Source organism: Amblyomma americanum, chromosome 6, assembly GCF_052857255.1.
Source record: "Amblyomma americanum isolate KBUSLIRL-KWMA chromosome 6, ASM5285725v1, whole genome shotgun sequence".
Taxonomy (NCBI): Eukaryota; Metazoa; Arthropoda; class Arachnida; order Ixodida; family Ixodidae; genus Amblyomma; species Amblyomma americanum.
Window position 1 is genome coordinate 38,607,121 of NC_135502.1, and position 21,484 is coordinate 38,628,604.

The following is a 21,484-nucleotide window of genomic DNA, read 5'->3' on the forward strand; positions in this document are numbered from 1 at the left end:
TTGAAAGAGCTAACACGGCATGAACACCAGATCTGGCGCGGCGTACGGGGTGATGCAAGTAGTGTTTAGCTTTCTGCGAGGCATACAGACTCGTTGCTGAATTTTCACTGCGTACTGCCGAGTCACTTCAACATTGAAAGAAAAAACCGCTCTGACGGCATGTAACCGCTTACCCAGACCCAGAATAGCGGGCAGAACTCGCTTTTCTATACACAAGAAAAAGCGCGAAGTGCGCGGTGAGTTCCGTGACACTGCTGCGCGTCCTTCAACTCCGAAATCCAAACAAGAGCCGCTGCATACGCAACTGCCGACACTGCAGTCTCGGCTCTCTCCTTCCTTCCAGCGGGCGTCTCAGCCTTGTCAGCGCCGCTGGCAGCAGCAGCTGAGGCGAGCGGCATCGCAGGACTCCCTCTGGAATAAGCGCTCGCCGCGAGAGCCTCGCACAAAGAGCCAGTGACGCGTCCGGCCCTCGGGCGATTGCATCACCGCGAGACTCAATCGAAGGTTACCCGGGGCCGTTAGGTTCAACAAAGCGATGCCCGGTCGGGGCGCCGCGCTTCTTCGCAAGTGTCTGCCTGCTCGGCCTTTGTCCAGTCACAACACCGACGTGCCAAACGAGCGCGGGACAGCGTGAACAGGCCCGAGACCGCCCATATGGGCTCCCAGCGCGGTCTTTCGCTCTTGACGCGGCTGCCAGAAGCAGTTGGAGCTCCGCACGAGCGCCTGTTTGTTGTGCAAACACTCGGCTAGGAAAATAGCGGTTATGCCCAGCGCGTTCCGGACGCCGTCGATATTACCCGCGAGAAGAAAGAGTGAAGTGTCATCGTGACCGTCGAGTGAAAATGGATGCGCGTGCCGATTGCGTTCAGTGGGTTCGATTTGAGGCCCAAAATATGCGCTTCGAGTCAGTTTAGACTTCACTGCGGGGTTTTTGTGAGATTGTCTTTGTTGGCATCGGTCCAGGATTGGAAGAAAAAGGGCGAAAAGATAATACACGATCGATGCGATAACGCGGCAGAATATGCGTTAGCATTAGTGCTCCACTCGTACGGAGCAGCCGCCGTCGGGTTCAGACCGTGTGAGCGGATGGCGTGATCCAGTCCGTCAACCACATTGCGACACGCCATACCCCCTCTCCACTCTTCCGATCCAATCCAGCAATACTAGTGGGGCACCCCGTACCCCATGTCCGCTTTCCTCCACCTTTTTCGGGTTCCCCCTCCACATTTTTCCCTTCCCTCTCCAGAAAGTGGAGAGGGGATTTCTCGCTCTCCACTTGCCACCTGTAAACTGAGGCTTCAGAAGGTCGGACGGACAGACTTTTTCCGACACAGGGGTTATAATGCTAACGCATTAAAAGGAAATAAGCATGCTAGTCCGGCAAGGCACCTAGGCGATGTTCCATGTGTACGCAGACGTAGACTATTCTATTTTGCTTCAAATTTGCTAAATAAATTAGTCCTTCCTATAGGCACATTCTCACCTATTGTTTTTTTTTTTTTTGCGCAGGTCAGTTCTGGGTTGACCTGGTATTATACCTCACTATTACACTCGTACTTGAGATATGTGCCTTCAGTGGCTCTGAAGTTGTTAACTTCCCTGTCTGATGATTCCACGCTGGCGAATATCATGCATTTTATAATTTCGATGACAGATTGCAGTGCACTAAGGACTCAAGGGGGAATTACAAAGGGAGGATGGGGATAAGTGGCGTACGAACACACGGAACCAACCGCGCCGCCAACAAAAAAAGACATGAAATGCAAAAGGAAAAGAAAGAAATAATGCGAAGTTTGCAGCCGATGACAGGTGACTATACATATAAAAATAGAAGCACCCAAACACTTGTCACAATTCAAGCCAGAAAAGGCAGTAGATCTAGCCAAGAAATCAGGAAACTGCTGCTCAGGCGTAGTTTCGAAGTTCGGCGTGTGTGCGATAAAATATCTCATAATTTCACCGTGGCAGAGAGCGACAGTTATAAAGATCTTTTACTTTAAAATTTGCCTCGGTTACGTTATGGCTCTGAACAGCGCGGTAAAGCGGAAAAGGACATGGAGTGAAATGGCCCCGCTAGGCGACCCAAAACATCAACATTACAGCACTCCTCTGACCGTACGCACCAATCCGCTGCCACCGTCGTGACTGGATCTCGCCGCAGACGCGGCTACGTTTGGGGGAAGCCCTGAAACATGCTCCACGACTCCGGTCACGAAGGAAGTCAGCGGACAGTCGGGCAATTAACTGCGTGCCCTCACATATGGCAGCATCGCATGAGAGAAGGTAAAGAAAACGAGTCAAGAGAAAGAAAAATTATTCCGTTCGAAAGGTTCGTCACGATCTTCCTTGAAGTGAGCACGTGTATAGGTCCTGTGCAGACTGAATGGCTGCCGCTCCAGTCGATATCACAGTCGATCTGTTCTGGGCGCTCTGAGGGACGCACCCTGAGTGCATCCGACTGCGCAGAGGCACTTTTACAATGGCTAGAGCCTCAAAGCCTCTTGAAGCTGCTAACACGAAGGCTATGAGCAAGCTTCAAAAAGAAAATAAAGTAAGAAAGAGAGAGAGAGAGAAAGAAAGGAAGAAAGAAAGGAAGAAGGAGAGAAAGGAAGGAAAAAAGAAAAAAGAAAGAAAGAAAGAAAGAAAGGAAGGAAGGAAAAAAGGAAGGAAGGAAGAAAGAGAGAAAGAAAGAAAGAGAGAAAGAAACAGAAATAAAGAAAGAGAGAAAGAAAGGAATAAAGAAAAAAGAAAGGAAAAAGGGAAACAAAAGAAAGAAAGAAGGAAAGAAAAAAAGACACAGAAAGAAAGAGAGGTATTAGGAAAGAAAGAGAAAAAAAAGAAAGAAAGAGAAAAATAAAGAAAGAGAGAAATAAAGAAAGAGAGAAATAAAGAAAGATAGAAAGAAAGAGAAAAAGAAAGAAAGAAAGAGATAAAGAAAGAAAGAAAGAAAGAAAGAAAGAAAGAAAGAAAGAAAGAAATAAAGAAAGATAGAAAGAAAGAGAGAAAGAAAGAAAGAAACAAACAAACCGAAGTGCTCGTACTTGGCACGCAGGTTTTTCTTTCATCCCGGCGCAGGGTAAAATAAGCTAGATGTCACGCAGATTGGGTGCTACAGGTATTACAGATTTTCTGAGAGATTTCAAATAAATCAATACAAATTTGCTTTTTAATGCAACAGTGTGGCAGCAGGTAAGGGTACAGCGTTTCATTTGTACTGAAACCACAAACCTTGTTAAGTTTAATTACGTGAAACTAATGTCATTTTGAACGAATGTCATTCGATGGAAATGACATTAAATTTGCCTTGTGGCAGGGGTAGAATACTGCAGTTACAACTTTGGTTACGTCTTTTTTTTGCATTTAAAATTTGTCCTCTCTTCCATTCTCAGCTTGAGCCCACAAGGACTGTACACTTTTGATCACCAAAACAAACCAAGCTAATTACATGAGCGTTGTGTTAAATAATATTCCGCATTCCTTGCATTAGGCCTCAACTGTAAAAAGTGCTTCTATATTCAAGTAGGTTATGTCTTTTCTAACAGCCTTCTTTAGCCTCTTCTCATGCCCGCTTTCGCACAAAGTTGGAGCGCCTAATATTGCAGTTGAGGCGGCCTTACTTTGAAGCCCTTCTCCGTTTTTTAAAGAAGGTCTGACAACAGAGCTCAAAGATCTCCGAGAAAGTGGATAAATGCAGACCTGAAAAGCAAATAAATACGAGAGGACATTCTAGCTGAGAACGGTTGGTGCGTTGAAGGCTGAGTGGCTCATAGACGCAGACCTGTGGGTCGACTGATGAGCCGCGAAAAACTACATAGCGTATATGTCCCGAGTACCCGCACGTTTGCAATGCAGGGTAAGGTGGAATGGTTGGAATATTTATTGCAGACCCGCGTGCTCCCGCGACTGTTTGCCGTGAGAAGTCATTACACGGCCAACGTCGATGAGAAGCAGAGGTATAGTTCACGTAAAGCCACGGCTTTTCCGCAGCCGTCGCATCAAAGAGAAGGGGATGAAGGCGGAATACAGGGGGTGTGCGCCCTTCGGTACACCCTAAGAAAAAAAAAGTGCACAAGCCGCACACGCTTTCCAGCAGACCTCGAACGATCACGATTTCGCTATGAATGCCTCGGGTGAAAGCTGTCTTTCGCTTTCGCGCCTTCAAGGAGAAAGGAAGGTTGCCGATAGCAATGTTGTGCGTAAGCCGAAGAGCGTGAGACCGATTCGTGGCCGGAAGCATCATTCTTGCACTCTATGCGTCACGCGAAGAGACGTTGTATAAATGTATAGCCTCTCTGTGTTGCAGGTTCCGGCGGAGTCACCAGGGCGCAACAGGTCCGCATCGTGGACCTCCATAACCAGCTCAGGGCTTGGGTTGCCGGAGGCTACCAGAGCGGTCTTCCACCCGCCGCCAACATGAGGGCGCTGGTGAGTGAGGACGCGTGTGATACCTCTCACTGCGCATGCGTCACACGAAGCACACCGTACACCTTCCCATAAATAAGCCATCCTTTTGAAAGAAGCTATCAAGCTCAAACCTTCAAAAGGTCACTCTTCGGATCCATATTACAGCGCCCTCGTTTTCAAACGCTTTCGAACACTCCAAGCAAGACAAGCGATTAAGTAACACGCCCCTTTTCTAATAACACGGGCACATGCAATGCCGCATTTACTCTCATAATAGGCGCACCGCCTACATAAGTCGTTAAAATTTGGGACAACGTTAATCCACCACACTACGATGTCTGCCGCGCGTAATGAACGCACCTCCCAAATTAACTGCCACCCATTTTTTCCCCTAAAAGGTGCGCTCATTATACGCGTAAATACGGCAACCTGAAATACACGTGTGATAACACGCCACAGCTACGCATTGCTCCTCCCTTCGCAGGTTTTATTCTCCGTATTTTTGACTTCGCACAGCCTTCCGGCCACAGCTGCAGCGTGGCTGAATGTGCCGAGACCATTAGTTGAAACGGCACATCTTTTTCGTGCGACGCTCGTAGTTTGACTTGTTTCGTTGCCATATACATGCGCCAGAGCTTCTAGAGTTCCTCGTGCGTGATGCAAGACCAATTTGTCAGCGAACAGCCCGTGTTTACATCGCCCATTAGACTCTCCCTTTCTCCACGCTCTTAGCAACGAGCCCACTCGAGCGCAGAGCGTCGAAATTTCCATGATCCCGATGGGAAATTAAAGGCACCCAGTCAGTGAACCGGCAGGCGACATCGGTCATGAATTGCGCCACGAGGAAAAGGGTTGGCGGCGTCCACTAAGAAAGAAAGAAAGAAAGAAAGAAAGAAAGAAAGAAAGAAAGAAAGAAAGAAAGAAAGAAAGAAAGAAAGAAAGAAAGAAAGAAAGAAAGAAAGAAAGAAAGAAAGAAAGAAAAGGAGTAAAGAAAGAAAGAAAAGGAGTAAAGAAAGAAAGAAAAGAAGTAAAGAAAAGAAAAGAAAAAAGGGTCGGCGAGAATGTGAGCGGCGTAAATCACGCCTCGCGAGTTTTTTGGACTCGATTCAACGCCGAACACGATTCTAGCCACGTGTCGCGCCGGACCCATTATGCCCCAAACAATGCGTGTTTGCACGCGCTGCGCGTAACGCCTGTTTCTCTAGAACTATGCAGCGCATGCAGCGAAACCATGCAACACAAAACAGCCAATCAGAGCCCAAGCTTGCCTAGCTAACTGCGACTTGCTGGCGCTCTGGATGTCGTTATTGGCCAGGAAGTGAGCATCGGCCAATAAAAAACGGTTATCACGTTCGAACAGCTGTGCTAATCCTGCCGCTGATTGCTTTAGGCCAGCTCTATGGTTTCCACAGTACTGGACAGTTTTGACGATGCTGAGTGCAAGCAGTTGCAGCGCATTTCACCCAAAAAACACGAGGAAGGTTTACGCGATTACTTGAGTCAGGGACCCATAAAAGCGAACAGCGCAGAAAAAAATTAAAAACAACTAGGATCTCTCTTACATCTTGCATTTAAACTAATGTGGAACACGAATGCTCTGTGCAGACAGACATGGCAGCGTTTGGAGAATACTGATGCCACTGGCACTGAAGGCTATACGGAGGAGTCATCAGCACTTGTAGCACGTACAAGTCTTCAATCACATGCGCTAAGGCGCAGACCTCATGAGCCGCCGAGATCCTGACAGGAAAGCATGTCAACTTAGAGGAAGTCTCTACGCAAGATCCGTTTCATTAAGGGTTGTCAGTGAGGTGTCGGCGTCACCAGAGCGCAAGTTGTCGTCCCAGTTGCAAAAGGACCGCAAGTGAAGAGCTTGCAAACCGGTTGTCGATCAGGGGTCAGCGACACAGCAGACACGCATACCTCGAGGAGCTATAGGGACGCATTCTGAATGCTATAACCGCGAAGAATATGCCGAGGTGCTGTGCATGCAAGCGAGCAGTTGGCTCTTCTCCCAGCGTGTTGAGTTTGCAGTGTCTATTTTATGCTCTTTTTGCAACTTCCAAGATGGCTGGTATCTTTACTTGAGCATCGTTGTTACTTCTCCACTCAGATGTAATTTGCATCCTGTTAAACATAGTGCCGTTGTAAATTTACAACCGCAACTTAAGCGCATTGGACGTTCCTGCTCGCAGGGGTGGGAAAGTTTTCTCTGGGAAACCACACTGCATCCCCCCTCCTTTCTTTTCGATAAGGAATGCTCTAGAAATACATTCGGCAAATAGTACAGCCCCTTCCAAGATTTATCCTTAAATCCGCTCGTGCCTGCTGGCATGCTTCGCGACAGTTGTACTCTAAGGTTCGGTTGCATGGGGTCCGAAAATACTTTGAAGCGCACAAATGAAAAACAAACAAACAAACCGGGACCCAAATTTTTTAGGGACGCAAGTTGAGGGTTTAGCGATTATTGTGATCGTTTTTATTTGAATACTGCCGACTCCTTACGCTGGAGAAAGTTGATGTAGGGACATTTATCAGTGAAGGAATGATGACGGATCACCATGTCGCAACAAGACTACACTGAAAAAAGAAAAGAGAAACACGACAATACAGCCGGCAAAATGCATCGAAAATGTGAGCTACAATTACACAGCACGAATTACACAAACGCTCACTGCACACAGCCCGCATACACTAAAGCAGGCAGTTTAAACCTTCCTCCGCAGAAATCATACAACCTAGATGTACGAACGAAAACAAGAGACACTTAGCACATGTAGGGCTCTGATTTTGAACTGAAATCGCAGTAGCGGCGTTACGCTTGTACAGGTGCAAGATTTTAAAAATTGCCGGTGCTTACGTTGTGCTACGGAAGTCGCGAATATCACTGAGAGCAATAGCAAAAGTTTTTTTTTTTCAATACCTGCTCTGTCACTTCCTCCTTCATCACTTCTTCCACGGTATGGCCCAGGAGTTCACCTTAAAGGGACACTGAGGAGAACTCTATCAATTTTTTTTGTTAGCAATATCTGATAGTTCGGCATTTCATGGCTTTGTTGCCGCTTGTCCGGGCGCGAAAGATGCATTTATTTCAAAGAAATTTGGATTCGAAGTTGAAAAAGTTTTTCCCGCCGCTCTGATTCAAACTGAGGGAACTCTTATGACGTCACGGCAACTCTTATGACGTCACAAAACGGAGTGACGTAATACGTGACGTAAACGCAGACTCCGTGATTCCTGACGGCTAGCGGTGCGGTGTGCAACCTTCCTTTGCCAGCCTCAGAGATTTGTGACGTCCATGAAGTAAGGAAAATTCCTCCAAGGTGGCGCCTCTTGTCCTAGGAAGTCACCACACTTGTACTTGCGAGATTGGTCTGTGGTGGCGATACCTGTATTTTGGTTCTTGCTATTTTCTACATTACAAGAGCTTTGTTTTCAAGAAGAGCGGCGTTTTTGTGATCAGGAGCTGCTATTCTATGGATACAAGCCAACTTCAATTTCTCCTCAGTGTCCCTTTAAAACTGCCGTTGCGCATTTATTTATAACCACTTTTTTTTTTCCCCGCCCATTGACAACGAAGGTTGGGGGAGCACGGGCTGCGTGTGCAGGAGGGTCACGTGATTGCTCTCACTGTAACAGATTGACAGATAGATGCGCTAAAACATTTTTTTTAAATGAGTAAACTTAATCCGAGCGATGGTAAAAACTCTTAACTGGAGACGAGATATTTCAGCTCTTTGTTCGACAGTGCTGTCGAAGTATGGCCGATGATACACTTGGCGTGGTTTCTTTTGATATGAGAACGCTATATCACTTCGCGTGTTTTTTTTAACAATCGGTTTACAAAGAACGAATTCTGTCGAATCATGCCATAGAGCCCGCACGTACGAGAATGTACCGAAAAATGCTGCAGCGCATTGCTCTTCTAACTCGCCACGTGTCCCCTTTTCTTGTATCAAACCTTTCGCGCTGTTTGCTCAGAACGATGCAATACTAGCTCGCCCAACTCGCTTTTCACTGACGAACATCGTCTCTGGCGACAGGAACAGAAAACATATTCATTCTCAGACACGCTGGGGGTGCATTTTCTAGCAACACAGTCAGCCAACGCGTGGCCTGGCCAGCGAATTGTTTCTGGGGAAAAATGAATAAAAGAACAGGGGTAATCAGGCACAAAGAGAGGGAAATACCTACAGTTATCTGTACTTAGTTCGCACAGTTGACGAATCTCTGGAAAAGTAGCAGTAGAGATGTGGTAAAGAGGCGTATGTAGTACAGCTTTACCTCCATCGTCGCAGAACTACGCCTTCACAAAGAAACCAACATTAGTTCAGGTGGAACTAGCCATTCCATTTCTTTTTTTTTTATTTTGACGTACACTTAAAGTACACAGGGAACTTTACGCATTCGCCGTGTCTGATAAGCCTGGACCTTGCTCTATAAAATAAAAAATATATAGGATTCATACTACGAGGCAGGTACGAATGGAATGCCGCTATATGAAACCTAAATCAGCGTATAGATATCCAGTCACCGAAGACACGTGCAAACCTACAGCTAGATTCCAACTGCATGAAATGAGACGTTGAGTAGAGCCATCTCAAGGAGGCAGCGCAATTTTCCAGCTCTCGATTTGTTTCAAAGCACTTGCGAAAAATAAACGAAAAAAAACTTCCAGCTGCACAGCGACCGCTTAAGCATCGCTAGCGCGAACTCGAGTGCATCATTTTCCTATGGTCACGAGTAGGCGCACCGAACACGGACAGTTTGGAATTTGATTCCCATGTTTAAAAGGAAAGTGTGCTGCATGCACAAAATATTTAACTACGTCTTCACAAAGAAACCAACCTTAGTTAAGGTGGAACTAGCTATTCCATTCTTTTTTTTATTTTGACGTACACTTAAAGTACACAGGACACTTTACACATTCGCCGTGTCTTATAAGCCTGGACCTTGCTCTATAAAATTTTTAAAAAATCGAGGATTCACACTACGCGGTAGGTATACGAATGCAATGCCGCTATATGAAACTTAAATGAGCGTATAGATATCCAGTCACCGAAGACACGTGCAAACCTACAGCTAAATTCCAACTGCATGAAATGAGACGTTGAGAGGAGCCATCTCAAGGAGGCATCGCAACTTTCCAGCTCTCGATTTGTTTCAAAGCACTTGCGAAAAAGAAACGAAAAAAAAAAAACTTCCCGTGACAGCTGCACAGCGACCGCTTAAGCATCGCTAGCGCGAACTCGAGTGCATCATTTTCCTATGGTCACGAGTAGGCGCACCGAACACGGACAGTTTGGAATTTGATTTCCATGTTTAAAAGGAAAGTGTGCTGCATGCACAAAATATTTTCTGCACCACACACTTCTCCGAATTAACACATTTCGTAGTTTCCTCGAGTGCTCTACAGAATTTGAACTGTAAGCCTTGTCACTTTTTGTAATTGGGTTTGATTCATGTAAACTGTTCGCCTGATTAAATAAATACGAAAATTCTCCTTAATTGTCCGCAAACACCAGTTCTCCCATTCTTGAACCCCACGCAATTCTTCCATGCTTGGTTCGGATTACACGCTACGCCCTCTCTGTGTCTACCTGTCGGCTGTTGAAGTCGCACATTTGCCGGTCTGTCATTGAATTCCTGGAGTATTCCCTTCAGAGTAATTCCAGGAGTATCCCTTTCTCCCTCATGCGGCCTTTTCCCGCAACTTCTCCGTGGAATGGCAGACCCAGCCCAGAGCGACCACCCGATACGCTCGTTCTCTCAATTTATCCTCCCTCTCTGCCTTTGTTACATTCTCCTTCACGCAGTGCCTATCGAGCGCCAGAACGTTCCATGTTCGACGCGTCGAAACTGCCGCCCGTCGCAAGCTACTGAAAACTTTGCGCTATCCTGCACCAGATGGCGCTAGTCACCTTCTGTTCGAGTTGCGAGCGTTGCAAGCATTACAAGGCCGCCCATATTCTATGGCGTACGTTGACACGTGTTCTTCCGGATTGGCCGGCGGTTGAGACCCGGAATGCGCATCGCGCCGCTAGCCTCCTCTCCGGCGGTAATCGCGTCTGACACAACTTCCGTGATTACCAATTCGTGTGGCAAGGTGTTTACGAAGAGCTCCAACTTACTTACGCCATGATTAAAGCGGCGCATGTGCTGGGTTATTTCCTTTGCCAATAAGAAGACTAAATACGTAGCTGACAGTAACAGGTTTGTTTAGTAGCGAGTTCAGACCTCCAAAAAATTTATCGCAAACCACGTTTCCTAATACGTCTGAAAACAACGAACTGAGTAAATATATATTTATTAAAGAGGTGGCGATATAAGCGGCAATTAGAGAAGGTAGTTCGCGTACCCAGGCCTCTTCGATGATGACTATTCTGGGATCCGGTCGCTCTAAATAGCGTGCCACCTTGTAAACAAGAAACAAGCTGTGCTCATTGCTTGCTCTCATCAGTGACGCTATAGCTGACCTATAACTTCGACGTGCTAATATCAAATGCGCGCTGCCCTCAAGTACGCCCCGACACGTGTCACGTACGAGATACATATTGACGTCAAGTACATTTGGACGTGAAGTGTACACACTATAGTAAATTTTGACGAAGCTCTCAAGTACTTTTTGACGTCCCAACGCAACGCACGCTGCGGTGCCATGCGGTGATGTCTATGAAGCTGTACAGCTGTACAGCGTCTGTGTACCGTATATTAACCCAGGTTGCAGCTGCAGGTCTTTAACCCACACCGACGTAACGTCAAAGCGGCACCCGTACTACGAGACGCAGTTAGCTCGCCGCCTTTCTTGGCGCCGAACGCAGCTGTCTAGGCTCAGCAGGTGTGGATGACAGGTGTGTTGTAAAAAAGAGCGGCGCGGCAGGCAGCGCTCCGGTGACGCGCTGCGGTTCGCTAGAGACGGCATGCTCTTTCACGGCCGTCATCTGCGCCGATGAAAACAGCAAGGGCGCCATCTGCACTCCACGGGCAAGCAGCGGCATGCACTCTCGGAGAATGGTGAAAGTATGAAGTAACCCGCCCAAGGCCGCTAAATATACTCTAAATACGCTAAACAGGCGCAGAAAATACGCTAAATATACGCCGCGAGCGGGGTGAGCCTGTATTCACGCTTTTGGCATCCAAGCTGGAGCTCCACGCGGAACCGGCCTTGTTTTCTTGGACCGGTGTCAAGAAGGCCGACTGACATATCCACCGTGGGCTTGGAACAGGCCGCGCGGGGTTCGCAAGGGGTTGCTCGCCCGTCACGCCGACCTTGACACGGCCGTGCCATGCCGAAAAGTTTACTCCCCCCTTTAGTCTACCAAAAAAGCTTCTGCTTCACACCGTATTGTTCAAAAAGGAGAGTTTAAAGCTTCTTTAGTTTATTCTCATTAGTTCCTTCATTTCTGTCGTCGCTTGGCAACCGAAAGCGCACACCTATCTCTATATCGGCCAATCTAAAGAAATCATGTCAATGCGACAGAAGTCAAGAAACATGAAAATCCTCATGTAGCATGGTAAATAAAATCGCAAGAGGTTGCCTTCATATTCGCAAATAAATATTTTTGATAGGTAGCTGTACATACTATAAGCAACAGCTGTGCGAAAGTAGCCAGTTGTCACAAACACTGACAGAAACAGTTGGCATTCTACTTAACTGAAACGAAAACCCAACAGGAACCATGTACCGACGCCGGGGACGCGTTTGAAACGGCAAACTATACCAGCTGCGAACAGCAATGCAAGCCACTATGATATGAGAGGCGGCAAGGAAATGAAGCGAACATTTATTAACGTGCGTAACAGACTTATTTCTGGCTTGTAACTAAACGCGTCGGTCGAATAGGACTCAGAATAGTCAGAAAAAGCGCGCGCACGCGCGCATAGGGTTATGCAACCCGAAACTACGCATGCACAAAGCGTAGGCTGGGCGCAATCGCACTCAACCTTCTGTCGAGGCCAGCTTTTCTTTCGGGCTTCGAGACAACGAAGTGTCCGACTGGCAAACCGCGTCGACCCTCTGCGAAACCGGCGTGGTGGCGCGTACCGTTTTGCAGTCCTCACACAGCGCGCGCCACAACCAGCGACGCCTTGGGTGCACCGGGTGCTTCGGGGCAAGCTGGCGTTTCCCGTCTCGAGGAAACCGGTTTCGCGTGGACTTTCACCCTCGTAATCGGTAACCCACATCTGTTGCCGCGCAGGCGTCCGCGAAACTCCAGTGCGCGATTATCGCCACACTCGTTCCCAGCTCGAAAAGCAGCGGTTACCGCCGGCCGCAACGTTAACAGGAGGCCACGTTCGCAGAGAGCCCGTTCAAGCTGTTACTTTTATCGATGTCAAACTGGTTACGCATAATCACCGGTGAAATTTTCCCCGTGTGTAGCCAACTGCTTGCTCTGTGTACAGTGCACTATTTGCTGTGTACACAGTGCTTGTTGACAACGTCGACTGTAGTATACGAGTGGTGAGGTCACAATGCCCCCTTGTGTTTTGATTTCTTTTCGCCACCCTCGCATTTCACGTGATACGAGTTGAAATAAAAAATAATTCAGTTCTCTGGAGGGAGCGTCGATGAGTGAAAATTTTAAGTCTTTAGGCGCGAGCACCTACAAAAAATTAAGCGCAGAAAAAACATCGGCGCCACAAGAGAAGACAGAGGAGCGTTTCATGCTCTTCGCAGTGTTTGCGAGTATATATATGACAGCTGACCCCACGAATTACTGCGCAATAGGGGATGACGTCTAGAGGAGTCATACATACTCGTCTAATCTGCGAATTGTCTTCGATGTCCCGTGAACACCTGTGCTGGCGCGACGTTACCGTTTGTGGAGGTGTACCCACGCAAAATAAAAAAAAAGAACAGAGGACAGAATGCCAAGGCTTTTTGGTCGCGACGCTTAAAATACTTTGGAAGGACTCATTTGCTCGCTAACGACATCTCGTGAGCACCTCCTTGCGATTCTGTGTGCGCCTTACAGCCGGGGATGCGTGGGGAGTTGCAGATGTGGCCGCCTTTTAAGGTGGTCCATGTCGCGCGGCCGGGCCGAATTAAACTTCACGCTGCTGATTTACGAGTCGCAACGCATCTGGTATAAAAGAAAAGGTTGGCTTCCTGGTATTAACGTCACGCGTGCAAAGTCCGCTCTTTTAACAAACCAAGCGGAGCAGCATCTGAAGCGACGTGCAATCAGTACAACCAAATGACCCGTCCATTTGCAAACGATATGCCAAATAACTATAAACAAGAAGGCTGCACGTTCTCACTCTGTCATGCAGTTTGAACACGTCACCCAAGACCCGATGTAAGGTTTCGCAATTATGAGCGCAACTCTGCACATAATCTCTCTGCAATGAAATAGGGTGCACTAAAACAATGTATGCAAGGTTTAGTTTATGGGGGTTTAACGTCCCAAAGCGACTCAGGCTATGAGAGATGCCGTCGTGGAGGGCTCCGGAAATTTCGACCACCTGGGGTTCTTTAACGTGCACTGACATCGCACAGTACACGGGCATCTTGAATTTCGCCTCCATCAAAATTTAACCGCCGCGGCCGGGATCGAACCCGCGTCTCTCGAGCCAGCAGCCAAGCGCCATAACCACTGAGCCACCGCGGCGGCTACTGTATACAAGAACAGCTTTCAGCGCATGCTGCACGCTGCTACAAATGTCCACACACGCAGCCAAGTACGTAGTAGCATATATAACGAAAGGGCAAGAGACGTCCTTCACAGTCTGCAAGTGACCTTCGTGCGCAACTATTACTTCTGGGGTAGAGTGAGAGATGTGGCTGCATGTATCGCCAGTGCAATAATATATTTGCGAAACGATATAGTTGCCTGCACTAAGCAGCGAGTGTTATTTGTTTCAGAGCTGGGACGATGAATTGGCGACGATCGCTCAGCGGTGGGCCGACCAGTGCACAGATGGCCACGACAAGGAGAGGAGCGTCAGTGAGTGCCCCTTTCTATCCTAAGACGACAAAAAGCCACAAAGAACACAGTAGAGGGGACTTCTGCGCTGAAATTTCGTGCTTTTCGAGCGCTTTCGTACTTTTTGTCATCTTTTCTGCACTGTGAGTGTCATGGACCCCAAGCCAGTCAAGAACGCTTAGAGTCAAGACGCGTAGAGTGCAGCAGAAAAGACGCCACAAAGAAAAGCTCCATACCCCGTTGCAATTCCTTTTTTTCACATTCTTGTTCCTTAAAAGTCCACCAAACGCTAACGAAGAGGCGTAATCTAATGGGTGTAGGCTGAAACTTGAAATCTCTGGTTTGAATTAGCAGCGAACTTTGGTAAAGTGAGCTATAATCAGAACTCGATGGCGCCAGCAGCTGTCGTGTAAGGTAGACGTGAATTAAAAATTTCATACTCTGCCGGAGGCCTGGACGACTGCAGGATATAAAACTTTCAACCGTTTAAATAGGTTACAACGCTTGTAAACAATTTATAAAGACAGCTGGTACATCCGGGCATCTCTAACGAGACATCTGCGCGCAAAATTTGTAGAGTATACCTTCAACCTGCTTGATCACATGCCACCCGAAGATGCATCAGTAACAAGCTTTTATAGTTAAGTGCTCCATCAGGCACAGCGCGACTTCGAGTAAAGGCAGGATGTTCGATATGCAGCAAAACGACCAATCACAGTACAGAAATCGGATACGAACACTTCCCATATCAAATCCTAACTCTGGTGAGACAATTTGATTATAATTTCTCACCAGAGGAGCAATGAGCAAACGCGAACAGTGATCAGAAAAGTCTGCAACATGTGGCGGATGTGGCAGGTGTGGTTATGAGGAAACGAAAGGCGCGGTGTCTGTCTCGCCAGAGCCCAGAGGCCAGAGCCCCACTTATAAGGGAAGAGAAGAAATCGTCGTAGTGGAAAGCTCCGGATTAATTTGTGCGCGCATTATTTCAACGTGGTTGTACTTAGCTGTGTGTACGTTACGTTCGCTAAATAAGGACGATTTTAACAGAACATGGTTAAACTGAATCCTTACATACGCAACAAAATACTTCACGGAACTTTCGAGGGCGAAGCGCTTTCGTGTGGCCACAAGACCAAAGGCGCGGTCTCAGTTGATCTCTCGTAGAAAGTTCCTCCGGTATGTCAGCAAAAGCAAACACGGTAACACGGTGATTTCGACTCGAAACCACCGTGCAGGTCGCTTCCACGTGGGTCAGAACGTGGCGCTGGTGTGGACGTACGACTTCGAGGACGACCTGCACGACGAGCCGGACTGGGACTCTCAGGTCTACGCCTGGTACAACGAAGCCACCGAGTTCCACTTCAAGTCGTCCTCCATCAGCCCCTTCCAGTTCAGCAAGAAGCTCGGACACTTCACGCAGGTATAGCGCATGCTTCCGCTCGTCGCGCACTGAGGCCCGTAGTACAAATAGGCACGAGTACGCAAACCCAATCCAGATTTGCGGAATACGTTCAGCCTCGACCGTACAGGCATGACATTTCATTACATTGTTCAAATGCGCTCACAGAGACCCTGTGAAAAACTTGAGAGCAGTAGCGCGTAATTAGATATCGTTCGCAAGTGTTTTCACTGCAGGAATGACTTGCTCGCATTATCCACAAAGCAATTATTCCTTAATTTTGCTTAGTATTTTATTTTCACACAATGAGGCAAACTAAGCGCGATTATGATTCGCTGTATAAAAGAAGAATCGTCAGCACGAGGATTCCTTGTGAAAGGGGGATAGTTTAAGCTGTCCTTTGTACTGGCTAGTCGATCTAATTAAGCTGTTCGCTGTATTCTTAACTGTCCCATAATTGCGAAAAAAAATTTTATAAGTGGCTGAGAACTGTAAGGCACAACGAGTTAATGGCATGCTACGACAGGACGTGGCAATGCAAAATGTATTGCACGTGACGCATGACAAAATCGCTTGCACAAGATGAATAGCATATGACTGGTAGCAGTGATCCTAAAGTGCGAACGTGTTGAAGGTCATCTCAGAATATAAGGGAATGGGCGTTTAATACAAGACGAAGATGCCTTCGTACAAATAAATCGAATATCTGAAATAGGCGACGCATCCAATGCGCTTCTCTTAGTATAATTTGTATCGTGTACGCATCAAAACTTCGCAATGCTCGAACAAAACAGCGGGGACGACCTGGCTTACACTTTTGTTAACTGTAAGGAGCAATGCATGTTAGAGAGAAAAAAATAGCAGAAAACAATAGAATTCCTTGCAATCGAGACAAAAAAAAAAACAACTTCAACATTCTTACTCAACACGAATGTTTATAGGGTGTTTACGACTGCATGTTTCAAGGAAAACAGAACGAAGCCGAACGAACGCCAATATCATGTGTTACTAACGCCTGTGTATTATCTGTCGCCTCGTTTCAGCTTCGTTCGGCAAAAATAAAACTAAGGGATGGAAGTTGCAACTTGGGTTTTTCCATGAGCGCCAAATTTCACTCTTGGACTCGTTAATGGCCTTCTCGTGGAGGAGAAACTATCTACTTGCGCCGGCCGGCAACAGACGTCTGCATTGTCTGATTAAAAAGCAACAAGACGATAACTGTAATGCGGCAGTAACTCGGCTCCCGAGTGGTATACTCCGATCAGGGCAGTAGCAGCTGTTATCTCAATTTCCCTTTCACTTCCTCTTTACAGCTCGTCTGGGCCAACACGCACAAGGTGGGCTGTGGATACGCCTACTACCGCCAGAGCGTCAGGGGCCTGACCAAGATCTACGTCTGCAACTACGGACCCGGGTGAGTGGCCGCGCCTTATCTCGGTCGCCCTTGCCCCGACACAGGCCTGATATCGTGTCTCGTCTAGCACCCAGCCTGCGGGCACATGCAATCGTGTATCTGGTCAACACAATGACCGCGCACACTTTTTCCCGAGTGGACCCGCAGTTTGTTGACGCGCGTTTCTTGAAGTGAAAATTACACCGTGTTGATTTGTGTGAAGGGGCGCCCGGCACACAGGGTCGGAAAGCTAGACTGGTCCATCACTGGGCTCGACGCTCGTACTTCTGTTAGCAGCGTGCTAAGAGCTTTGTGAGATAATAGACAGTTAAGAGCAGAACTGACAAACTTCCACTTTTCAAGGCAATATCGTTTTCATATATTGTTCTGAAAAAGTCACTGCAATTGAATTGTCGTCTCCCTTAATGTTCACAAAAGGTTACCACAGGAAATACAACTACGTAAAAAAAAAACACTACGTCTCATGTGTTATGTCTTGTTCGTGTTAACCTCTTGCTTTATTTGCCCCACGAGTTTTGTAAACTTTAAGCGCAAAGAAATTTCAACAGCAATTTTTAATAATTTTTTTCTCCTTGCTTAACTCGACACCAAAAAATAAGCGCTCCTACTAAGGCAATCGTGGCCACCTCAGAGGCGTAAATCAGCTTCTCTCAATTCAGAGAACTGGAACCGGCTGTTTTCGAAAAAAAAAAAATACACACAGTGTAAGCAGCGTTGAATAAGCAGAGCATGATTGAATCAATATAGGTCAGAAACTTAGTAACCTCTATCCATTGAAGAACACTGTCCCTGGTATAAATCCCTCAAATGAGGATACATGTGAGAAAATATGCGCTGTGTCTCGCGCTGAGCTTGTCATCGTTTGCTGACCGCAGTGGTAACATCATCGGTGGATCCATGTACGAGCAGTCTCCAGTCGCCACGTGCAGGCCAGGCCTCGTCCCAGCCGCCAACACCTACAGTGGTCTATGTGGTAAGTGTAACACAACGCCGAGAGTGGCGCGAGCGAACCATTTTTACCGGTACGAACAAGACCGCTACACAGTACGTGAACCTGCTCCTATGACGGCCCAGCATTCCTGCTTTAATCTGCAACAGAGTTCTCTTCTGATGCCAACAGAGACAACTGGATGATTTCGTAACATATCGACCTGCTTTTCGGCCTAGCCCTTTTTTCGTAATAATCATAATTATTCGTACAAGGACTGAAGCAAAGAAATCAGCGAGCACACACAAAATAATGCACTATAGATGAGCTCCCTCCGTATGAAGGGCTGGAACTAGTCCAATCTTCTTTTGTGCAGTTCTCGGGGACAGCTTTCTGTGGTCATATGCAGTGGAAGCTACGAGGGCGAGGCGCAAGGCTTTCATAAGCGCGCTCTTTCACGCGCTCACGAGAAAGAAATAGGCGTTTAAGCTGGATGCGCGCACTCGTGGCTTGCGCGGCATAGCCCCAGAAAGTTGTCCCAGAATATAGCCAGCATTCTTCTCTCAAGCTCCAAACGTGATACTTTTGACCGGTTATCCATGTCTTTACGTTTGCCATTTTCCACTGCACCTAGTAAAAATAACAGACCAAGCGCATCTTGTGGTTTTGGCCTTAACGAGTGAGCTTTAGACTTCCGGTTGACAGTGCCGTTGCCATTGTTACGCATCAATGCTTTCATCGGTTTTGCCTACTTTTAGTGTGAGCTATTTTTTTTCTCATGCCAAGTTCAGCTTGTTTCGCGTTGTCTTTTGTGCGGTGAGCGCAGTCATATGTACAATGCGTCGATTCCCCCCCCCCCCCCCCCACCAATTTTTTTCTCCCCTCTTCACTCTTTTAGTCATACCTGTGTTATATCTAGGTTAGTTTAGTTTAGTTAATGGAGTTTAACGTCCCAAAGCGACTCAGGCTATGAGGGACGGCGTAGTGAAGGGCTCCGGAATAATTTCGACCACCTGGGGTTCTTTAACGTGCACTGACATCGCACACAACACGGGTGTGCTATATCTATTCTCCTTCCGGGAACAGACAGGCTTCTTAAAGTTGCTTCATCGAATGGCAATTCCTTTTCTTTCCATTTTTTTTGGCGCCTTCTGACACGCTTCTAAACGAAAGAATCATAATCACAAATTTGGGATTCAACGAAACCTCAAGTGCAGCGATGTTAGTCCTGGCTTGTACTCAGGCAATGCAGCACACGCATGCAAGGTCACGCGCGCTCTGAAACGTTCCTCTCACTTTGCAACCGCGCAGACAAGGACCCGTACTACGCCGGCGTTGACGACGAGAACGAGGACCTGGAAGACACGTTCGGCAGCAGCGCTACTCACTTGGTGGCCAGCAGCCCGTTCCATACCTCGTACCAGACGTTCCTGCTCAACACGCCCACCGTGCATCACGTGTCGAGCCCAATCCCGGCTTCCACCAGCTACTTCCTGTTGGGCCGCAACCGCAGGACTTCGGCGCAGCAGAACGGCACTCGCCACTCCGGCTGAGCGCTGGCCCCGTTCCTCCCCACTTCACCCGAAGCGAACACGTCATCGCCACCGTGCTGCCCCCAGCGCTGCAGTCGTTTCAAGCGAAATGCTGTACTTGGCCACGGCCGGTTCGAAGAACACGTACTCGAGTCCGGCCGTGACTTGACATACCGGCAGCCATTATGGCACGATGCCTGAGGCAGCCGTGTCGAGAACTTTGTAAGGCTCACTTGAGCTTCTTTCAAACGCTTCAAGTGGAGTTAAAGAAAGGGCAACGCTTCTGTATTTTAGCCGATGCAACTAAGTGACTGCAACGGGTCATTCCGTTGACGCATGCTAAGCACAAAGGGGCTTCTGCTTCTCCGGCTCCAACCTAAGCTATTTCCATCAACACTGAAGAGCTGGCCTGAACGGCCTTCATTTGGAGATTGGTAACAAAAAGTCTAGAGAAAAAGTGAATAGAATAGGAACTTGCCATTTGGCGTGTCCCTGATATTGTGGCGGAGCCGAGAAATATGATCTTTCAATTTTACACTGAACGCTTACTTCCCTGGAGGGTTCTTGCGGAAGGCACTAAAGTACGTATAAGCAAAGGAGTCAAACGGAAGGAAATTACTCACGCTGCCTCCTATACATATAGCACGACTTATGGTGCATCCATAGGTCATATCTATAGGCGTGCTACTTGTTGAAACTTGCCGACATTGTTCCACCTAACTGAGATTTCCTACTATCGCTACGACTGTAGTGTCGACAGAGATTTGTACATCATGCATGCATCAATGATTGTTTCTGGATGTGCCACGCATAGGCAAGTCACAGTCGTTGCCTCCACTGAACAAAAAGAAAATGAGTATTCGAAGCTAGGACCGCAGTATTCAAGTTCTCGACAATAACAAGAAGTAACTTTTATAACTTCGTGAAAATAACATATCTAACTCGATAAGAACTTGCAGGCTGATTGTCTTATTAAATACCATGCCGTTCAACTAAAAGACAGGTTCATAAAAAAGCACGCCTCTCTCGTCATCGTCCATGCCGTCGCAAAATATGTAGAACTATTTAAGTGGACATGGCAGCGGGAAGGAGAGTACAGCTATTCGGGGAGTTCTTGCGCCCTTTTCCATAATATGACAGAAGGGCGGAGGGTTATTACCTCTTTCTATGACCAAATAACGAAACTGAGATCACTGCTATCAGATAGCAACTAATTGACATCAAATATCGATTTAACTGTGCTTCTTACAAACGACATCAGGTTAAATGGCGAGGCTCCCTTGGTCATTGACATTTTTTTACTCGAAATGTGGTCCTCCATGCTCATGAGGTTACTTTGCTACTTCTTTAAGCGTTGATCACTTCATCGCCCTCTTGGAGAATCTTATGCATGGCCATCCAGACATAGTCATGTGACGCTCAGCATTCTCATGTTGTGTAAATATGCGCTTCCTCACGTCATCCGTTCTCTGTGTGATAAGCACGCGCGCAGCGTGTACGATACTTTTGAAATAAAGGACGTTTTTCGTACAGAGCATCTGCACAGTGTCTAGCACCGTTTTTTGTCGTACTAGAATAACGAACGGTTGCCACAGACACAAAACGCCGCGGTGAGTCTCAGAAAACACGAAACGAATAGAATGCGAACGATGACCGGCTTTGTTCTTGCCTAAACAGCAGGAGGACAGTACAGCGAACTGGGGAAAGGATATATGACAGACGGAAAGGTTAAGAGACACAAAGTGACCGATGTGGATTACAGAACGAGCTTGAGTTAATGACATGCTATCGGAAATACAGAGCAGTTGACGGATATAGGAGGGACGTGTGATGTGAGGAACAGATAACAAATTGTCTGCTGGGGTAGCAGGGTGTATT

General features: G+C 47.3%; 1 protein-coding gene across 1 annotated transcript in view; it reads left to right on the plus strand.

Annotated features, from left to right (window-relative positions):
* Positions 1-21,135, plus strand: part of LOC144136637 (venom allergen 3-like) — a 38,740-nt gene extending 17,605 nt beyond the window's left edge. Inside the window, exons 3-8 of the mRNA XM_077669141.1 lie at positions 4,304-4,425; positions 14,270-14,351; positions 15,569-15,753; positions 17,046-17,146; positions 18,022-18,119; positions 19,386-21,135. Coding sequence (XP_077525267.1) covers positions 4,304-4,425; positions 14,270-14,351; positions 15,569-15,753; positions 17,046-17,146; positions 18,022-18,119; positions 19,386-19,627 — 830 coding nt within the window. The 3' untranslated portion in view covers positions 19,628-21,135. The remainder of the gene's footprint in view (positions 1-4,303; positions 4,426-14,269; positions 14,352-15,568; positions 15,754-17,045; positions 17,147-18,021; positions 18,120-19,385) is intronic.
* Positions 21,136-21,484: the final 349 nt, after the last annotated feature.